Source organism: Danio aesculapii, chromosome 4 (genome assembly GCF_903798145.1).
Source record: "Danio aesculapii chromosome 4, fDanAes4.1, whole genome shotgun sequence".
In the NCBI taxonomy this organism is placed as follows: domain Eukaryota; kingdom Metazoa; phylum Chordata; class Actinopteri; order Cypriniformes; family Danionidae; genus Danio; species Danio aesculapii.
The window spans coordinates 41,064,378-41,072,666 of NC_079438.1; the positions used below are offsets into that span (position 1 = coordinate 41,064,378).

The 8,289-nt window shown below is 37.0% G+C and overlaps 1 protein-coding gene across 3 annotated transcripts in view; it reads left to right on the top strand.

The window, feature by feature from the left end:
• Positions 1 to 7,298, top strand: part of bltp3b (bridge-like lipid transfer protein family member 3B) — a 71,675-nt gene extending 64,377 nt beyond the window's left edge. For all 3 annotated transcript variants that reach the window (XM_056455657.1, XM_056455658.1, XM_056455659.1), the window contains 2 exons: positions 1,047 to 1,195; positions 5,681 to 7,298. In XM_056455657.1, coding sequence (XP_056311632.1) covers positions 1,047 to 1,195; positions 5,681 to 5,821 — 290 coding nt within the window. In that variant the 3' untranslated portion in view covers positions 5,822 to 7,298. The remainder of the gene's footprint in view (positions 1 to 1,046; positions 1,196 to 5,680) is intronic.
• The last annotated feature ends 991 nt before the right edge of the window (positions 7,299 to 8,289 follow it).

The window sequence follows — 8,289 nt, forward strand, 5'->3', positions numbered from 1 at the left end:
ACATGGTAAAATGTAGCTATGACTATATGTTAAGACTCTGGCTCTTAGTCAGAACCCTGACTAACAACGAGTGTCCAGCGATAGGCACCGCAAAAAAAAGCTCTGATAGAATGCATGGAAATTGTGCATGTATTTGAAAACGTAACATTCTGTAGTGAATAATTTATTGTTTGACGCATTTGCCGATTTCATTCATGGTTTCAACGATTTGCGTCGTCGTTTGTACACTTTTAATATTTCTTCACCCTACGTGTTTGCTGCATTTATCAAGGGTCCATGTCATGAGGTTGGCCTGTTTGATGCGATTTGATTGGATGGGAATCACAGGACTGATTATAATACTTAGCCAACCATCGACAAAAAGAATACATAAACATATAAAGTAGTGACTGCTGGTTGAAGGAAATTAGTGTAGTAAAATACGGATACAGCACTAAAAATGTACTCAAGTGAAAGTATTTTTTAAAGCTACTTAGTAAAGTACAATTACTGAGGAAGACTTTTTAATTACAGTAATTTGACTATTTATTATTGGTTACTTTACACCACTGTTAAGTAATCAATCAGCATGGAATATTGACACAGTTTTCCATATCAGACTGGTACTGATATTTACATTTCAAACAATTATCAGGCAATCATTGTTAGCATTCTGATAACATTGTGCATCCCTAGTAATTGTGGCTCCTTTTTAAAGGGATAGTTCACCCAAAACTGAAAATTCTATCATCATTTACTCACCCTATACTTGTTCCAAACCTGTTTGAGTTTCTTTCATATGTTAAACATAGTAGAAGATATTTTGACAATAAGCTGTAATCATTGACATTCCTAGTTTTTGTATTTCTTGCTATGGAAGTCAATTGTTGCAGATTTACAGTGAGTACATTTTCTTTTTTGGGTGAACTATCTCTTTACCCCCTTCTGGCACATGCATGCACTTTCTGTTTTTTTTTTCTTTGAAGTTTGGATGATTTTGCAATAGGATCAAACATCAGAAATGCACGTTCTAAAGGCGTCCCTCCCCCTCTCTTCCCCCCGGACAGCTGAACGCGCTGTGGACTCCCAGCTTCAGACGGCGGGGCCTGTGAATGACAGCAGGCTCAGTTCTGTCCCTGAAGTTCCTGTAGGTGTGAAAGCCACTCAGACTGCTCCTCTGTCACCCACAAGCCCCGGCCCCTCGAGTAGAGAACAGGTACTTGAGTGAAAAGTTTTGCATGATGTAGTGCTGGACTTGTCAAATTGCAGCTTTATTTTGAATGTTGCCATTAGTTTATTCATGTATGTATGGTAACTTTTTACCATGATGCAAAATTGCTGTTTGTGTCTCGGTTTAGTTCTTAAAAGGGGTTGTTTTTATTGTTACTATTATTAATAATTATTCTTTTTAATTAATTAATAAAATATCTAATAATAGCTCATATCTAATGTGTTGTGAAAGCAGACTGCGCTGTAAAAATCAACAAATTCCCCAGTTCCAAAAGATCATAATGCAGATAGTTGACGGCTTATTATCTGTCCATCCAAACACTTGACATTTAATTTACACCATTAAAATCAAAATTACTCAAAGGGCATGTTTACACCTGGTCATATCATTTGTTTTTTATCACATAGCTATCTGATTTGTGAAAAACGGTTTCATTTACATTTGGCCACAGACGTGTCTTCGCTGAACCTATGTGATTACATTGCAAATACACTGCATTTCATTTATTTATTTTTTCATTTAGAATTTTTTTTACAAAAACGTAAGCTTTTTATTATTATTATTAGTTATTATTTGTCATGCAAATTATTTAGTAGCTACCGTAGTCTTTGTATTTCACTGGTGATCCAGTACAGCATCATTATAAGTGCACAAGGGAGGCTCTGTGATTTTAGGGCATGCACCCACTGAGTACTGTTGTTTGGAACAGTGCCGAAGTGCAGTTGTCTTCCCTCCCCTCTCCCCTAACTCACACTGCATTTTACTTTCCGAACTGGAGCGCACTTACGTCATCGATGATGCGACTGTTCAATTTTACAGGAAGAGAAGTGCTCTCGCTCAGCACAGTGGGCATTGATTTAGATATATCATTTTAGTCAGTGACATGCGGTCAAATATTTAGCAGAACAGATTCACCACTTTTGACGCTTATAAATGATCATAAAAATCCTGGTACTGCAGATATTAGGAGGTTTGCCGAAGGCATCTGCTATTGTGCAGTGGGCGTTTGCAACTTCAATATACTTTGGCAGTTTGCGTTCTTTGAACAGTAAGAATGATTAAATAAATCCATATGAAACAGTCCCTTAAAGTGATGTTGCATCTTCGTTTTGGGCTCAGGTGCACTTTGCACTCACACTACAAGTGTACCTTGTCAAAGCCCAACCGAACTGCGCTTTGGCACACCTCTTCCATCTGGGCCAGGGCCGGCCATCTGATCCGCACCTGGGCTCGATTCGGAGCACTTACACTTGTCAAACAAACCGGGAAATGTGCCTGGGCACGGTTCGGATAGCATAGTGTGAGTGCACCCTTGTATAAATAAAAAAGTTGCCCTGGGAAAAAATAGGAATAAAATCATGTTTAGGTTTAAGATCTATAAGAACATGCACATTGAAAAAAAAAATCTAATAATAATACTAATTTTATCTGTTTAAAATATTTGATCAGTATTAAAAGGATTCCTGCAGTCGGTGCCAATAGCCTAGTGGTTAAGTGCTCACGGCAACCCGAGTTCGATTCCTGGCCCGAGGTCCTTTGCCAATCCTTCCCCTCGCTCTGCTCCCAATACTTTCCTGGCTGTAACCTCTACTGGTAATAAAAATAATAATAATAAAAAAAAAAGATGGGCTTGACATAGTTTTTTAACATTACTAGCCACTCATTATTTTCACTAGCCACAATTTTGTTATTAGGAAATATTCAGCAAAACTTTTCTTAAAACAAAAAACAAATGACGTTTTAAAAATAGCGATTGTCATTTATCTAGAACTATGCTCAGTAGTCTGTCCTGGCTAAAGGTTCCAGATCACCAGTTTACAAGTTAATCTCCTAAAGCAATGCTATTGTAAAGGATGATAATTAAATCATAAATAAAGATAACTGTAAAAGAAAGCAGGTGAAAAGCATACTGTGTGCGGTAATGAAAGGATGATCCCCTGCACACGGTTAACGTTAGGCATAATCTGTTCAAAGAAAGCTTAAAGCGAAAGTGGCAACCTCTGCTGCATACACAAAGACATTTTTTAAAGAATCCCAAATTCATCAAGCATTGCTTTTTGTCCAGTCTATTTCAAAGGGAGCCGATCACATCAGTTGCATTCGAGGCATGATTGCTTCGTGCAAGGAAACGAGAGCGTTTAAATGCATCACATCACCTGTGCATGTGACACTCAAGCCCTCGTCAGTGGGTGAGAGTCACTCTATGCGCATGATCATCCTCTCATTCTGTGTTCACCTGCTTTCTTTTGCTTGCGTGAACACAGTTGTTTTTGTCAGACGTGCTGATTTTCGAGGTCCATCCTTATTGTTGAACTTTGCTTTTAAGAAAACTAAAATTAACAAATTATTTTCAACCGGCCAAAGTGGCTAGTGGAAGTGGCAGTCAAACCCGCCACAGCTGAAATCTACCCGCATTTGGCGGGTTGATGGTTGTTAATGTCAAGCCCTTCCTGTAAATAAAGTGCTTCTTTTCTAAAAATGAACATTGTTATAATAAAAATACATCACATGCTAATTAAAGAAATAAACAGTATTGGTGTCTTTGTCAGAATCAGTTTTGATCTCTTTAAAATTATAACAAAAAGAGCTGGTATCATATTGGAATAAAACAACTGCAGAATAAAATATTATATATAAATAAATGATAATGTTTTTAGGCTTCAGCATGAAATGTGTGAAAGCTTAAATAACGTGCTAAGTATTTGGTCGTTTTACGTGAAGCCTGAGAGCATATGATTCATACCAAATGCGATTTTAAGTATGTTTGTTTGTATACTTTATTGTCCCTCAAGGGGAAATTTTCTGTGGACTCACACAGCACATCAGCAGGTTCTAACATAATAACAATTAAAAATAGGTCAACATACAAAAGAATTACATACACTATCGATCAGTGTTCAACAGTCTGATTGACACTGGAATAAAAGAGTTCTTCAGTCTGTTCCGCTTCCAGCGGAAAGTTCTGTATCTTCTACCAGAAGGTAAAAGATCATAAAATGGAAAGAGTACATGAGATGGGTTACTTAAAATTCTTTTCGCTTCATTTAGAGTGCATTGCTCGTAGAGTATTCATTCAAGTAGATTACATAAGAAGACAATGCAAACTGGGAGGGGCAAATGATGGGGATGTGCAAAGCATTTGATGAGAATGTGCACAACATTGCTTCTTTCAAACAAATTTAGGAGAAAAGCATCTCACGAGTAATCTAGTGAGCGATGCATAATATTATAAACTACATCTCCCATAATGCATGTTTGTTTTGCGACCAGCCGTCTCTAGACGACAGTGTTTCCACATTAGCATTCAACGAGTGTTTGTTTGACATTTGTAAATGTCCCATCTGTCACTCATTAGCAGCTCAAATCTATTTGTTGTTCGATTGTTCTCCTTCTCTCAAATGTGACAGTTTTGGAGGAAGGTAATGACTTGTGTCTGATAATATTTGAGTTCCACACAGTTCCTTCATGTTGTCCCACTACAAATCGATTAAGTTAATTTAAAGTTTTTACATATTTAAGTGGATTGAACATATAGCAATTAAGTAGTCCCAAAAACCATGGAAGAATTCTGTTGTTTTAACTCATTTTAATTAAGTAGTTTGAACAAACCGCAAGTCTTTTTAGTATACTTTGACAGAATAATGTAGGTTTCTTATCCTTATAAAAGAATTTATGTTAAAATAACACAGAAAAGCTGCATCTATTTTACGTTTATGCAAATACCTGTATTAATTAGCAAATATGTGTATTTGCTTGTATTTGTTTATTAGATTTTATTTATGTATTTATTATTATTTACTTGTTATAATGAAATATAGAGGTTTTTTATTATTTAACCATATGTTAAGGAGCAATAACTATTAGTGGCCCTCAGTGAAAATGAGTTTGACACCCAAGGCTTAAATGCTGCACTGGGTTGTATATGTAGGACCAACAGCTCTGCACGATCTTCTGAAACAATTATGATTGACGTTTTAGTTCTATCAACTATTTAGGTTGATTTATGGTAGGTTTACAATCCAAAATGTTCACATAACAATTATTGAATTGCAGGTGCCACAAAACAATAACCTGAGTATTTGTTTAATAAGTGGCCCTCAGTGAAAATGAGTTTGACACTCAAGGCTTAAATGCTGTGCTGGGTTGTATATGTAGCACCTACAGCTTCTGAAAACACCAATGTTATTTAAACATGACTGACATTTTATTTCTATCAACGTGTTGCCTGGTCGATTTAGGTTTACAATCCAAAATGTTACGTAACAATTATTGAATTGCAGGTGCTACAAAACAGTAACCTAAGTACTATTTATAAGTGATCCTGGTAGGGGAAAAACTATTCAAAGCTAACAACATGACCTCTTTAATATCAATTATACAATGACGATTATCACTCAAGGAAAGCGATCCAGGCTGACAAACTACAAAGGACGTGTGCGCCAAGCTAATGATCTTTTTTCATCCACACAGCTGCTCGTGGAGGAGAATGAATGCTTGAAGCTGGAGCTCTCCAAAGCCAAGATGGCGTTAGCAGAAGCCCAGATGGAGAAAGACTCTCTCCAGCATCAAATGAAGACGCTTAAACTCACCAGCGGGGGCAGCAATAGCTAGTGTGTGTGTATGTGTTTGTGTGTGTGTTCATACGGGACAGACACTCGCCACAGGGGGGCAGCAGAGGGCTTGGAGGGGCCCGGAGCCATATCAAATCCCAAATCTGCAGCAGAGAAGATGATGGTGTGTGTGTGTGAGATGGAGATCCAGACTTTGAAATCAAAGAATAGTATTTTTTTTCATCGTAATGTACACACAATCAGATCATGTGTTGAAAAAAAAAACTCTTCAAGCCTTTGGAGCTTCACATACTTTTTTTTTTGCTTTTATTATTTACTTGCGCTCTTCGTTTGCAGTGTAGAAGCACATTCCACCCTTGACCTTTGACCCCAGGACAGTCTTACACTGATAGTGTTGAATGTCATATCTATGGAGGAATGTCTTAAAAACTTCATTTGCACTGTTATGAACTTGTTTGTTTAACAAGGACTTGACTAAAAAACAAAAATAGCACCTAATAAATTGTGTTTATGTATAGTAATTGTGATACACGCGAATGTTTTGTTAATAAGTGCGATTGCGTTGGTGTGGGCTAAAATTTGTACATCTCATTCATTCATTCTTATGTTGATGTTTGAAAAATGGAAATTATGTAGATGGACACTACCGGTTTTGCATTGCACGGCTTTATTTTTCTCTTATGTTTATGTTTGCAGTGCAATACTTTTGGTATTAGTTCAGTATTTGCAACTAAAAACACAGCTTCATTCCACGTTTGTCTGTTTTTTTTTTTTTTTTGTTAAACTTAAACTTAATTGTTGATTTTACAGGTGCTTTTTCTGCTGGAATGTCATTTAATCTGAACAGGGAATGTTTAGATGTCATTTTGTCATAATTTTGATCTGATTACCAGCATTTCTGCACAAAAATAACAACTAAAAAAAATCAAAACAAAAATGGATGTTTGAGGAAAACAGCTTTTTTTCGTCTTTTAAACAAATGGAATTCTAGGATTTGTTTTTGGCTCTTATTATTTATGCTGTAAAAGAAAAGGGGCCTGTCTTATTGTGAAATATCATGTAAAAATGTTTTTTCCTGCCCTTGTTTTTCTTCTTTCTTTGTTTTTTCTCTCTCTACAGCAGCCTCTACAAGTGCCTGCAACAGCACACCTTCTCCAGAGGATCTGCTTGATTTCTCAAAACGAATGTTTCATTGCTCTTCAAGACACGAGCTTCCATCTGGAGACAATTTTCAGATGCTTGGACTTGAACTTGGAGAGCTGAATGACAAACACTTGATTGTAGGTGATTAAAAAACAAAACTTCTCTTCTGTAGTGCTAGGCCACACCCGCATTTCACACTAACCCCGCCCTGATGTTAAAGACACAGCCCTTAGAGAGGGAGGCCCACCTCTTTAGCACAAATAATGAACAATGATGCTCAATCAAGGAAACTTGTGAAACGATTATGCCTCTTGTTCATCGGAAGCTGCTGAAGTACACAGACATCTGAAATAAAATTAAACCTGTTTTATTAATGAGAATCAGATGTTTTTTTTTGACTTAATAAATGATGATCTGCATGTTTTATGGATCAGGAGCTGCTTTAAATTTGCAGTTTGAGAAATGCAAATCATTCAAAGGTTTAGAATGATATTACTTTATTTTTATTTTAAATAAAATAATAATTTTACTGGATCTCACTATATAGAAGAAAATATCTTGCTGCTTTTGTTACATTACAGCTTTTAAAAGTTTTCTGTTTATATTTTTTTCGAGTGTCGTGCAGCTAGGCTTTTTTTGTGTGTTGCTTGCATCTGTAGCAATAGGCCACACCCTTATGTAAATCTAGCCCCGCCCTGCTATGTAATAGACACACCCCTTATTTCTTTTTTGCCCAGGCATGTTTCAGTCAGTAGTTGCTGAAGTATATTCAGCATAAGATATTGTATGTTACTGTGTATCATATATTTTATTTTAAAAATGATCCATATTGGCGTCACAGTGGCTCAGTGGGTAGCACGATCGCCTCACAGCAAGAAGGTCGCTGGTTCGAGCCTCGGCTGGGTCAGTTGGCATTTCTGTGTTGAGTTTGCATGTTCTCCCCTTTTTCGCGTGGGTTTCCTCCGAGTGCTCCAGTTTCCCCCACAGTCCAAAGACATGCCGCTATATAGGTGAATTGGGTAAGCTAAATTATGTGTGTGAATGTGTATGTATGAGTGTTTCCCAGTACTGGGTTGCAGCTGGAAGGGTATCCGCTTCGTAAAATATTTGTGGATAAGTTGGCGGTTCATTCCGCTGTGGCGATCCTAGATTAATAAAGGGACTAAGCCAAAAAGAAAATGAATGAATGATCCATATGATCTATACAGACATATGCCTGCAATAACTGAAATGCTGGATCAGACCCATTCTCTACATTGGCCCCACCTACTTTACACTAACCACACCCATGGCACAAATGAAGAATAATGCTTAATCAAGCATGTCTGTAATGATTATTTACTTTTTCTAAAGGCTTTCCTAATT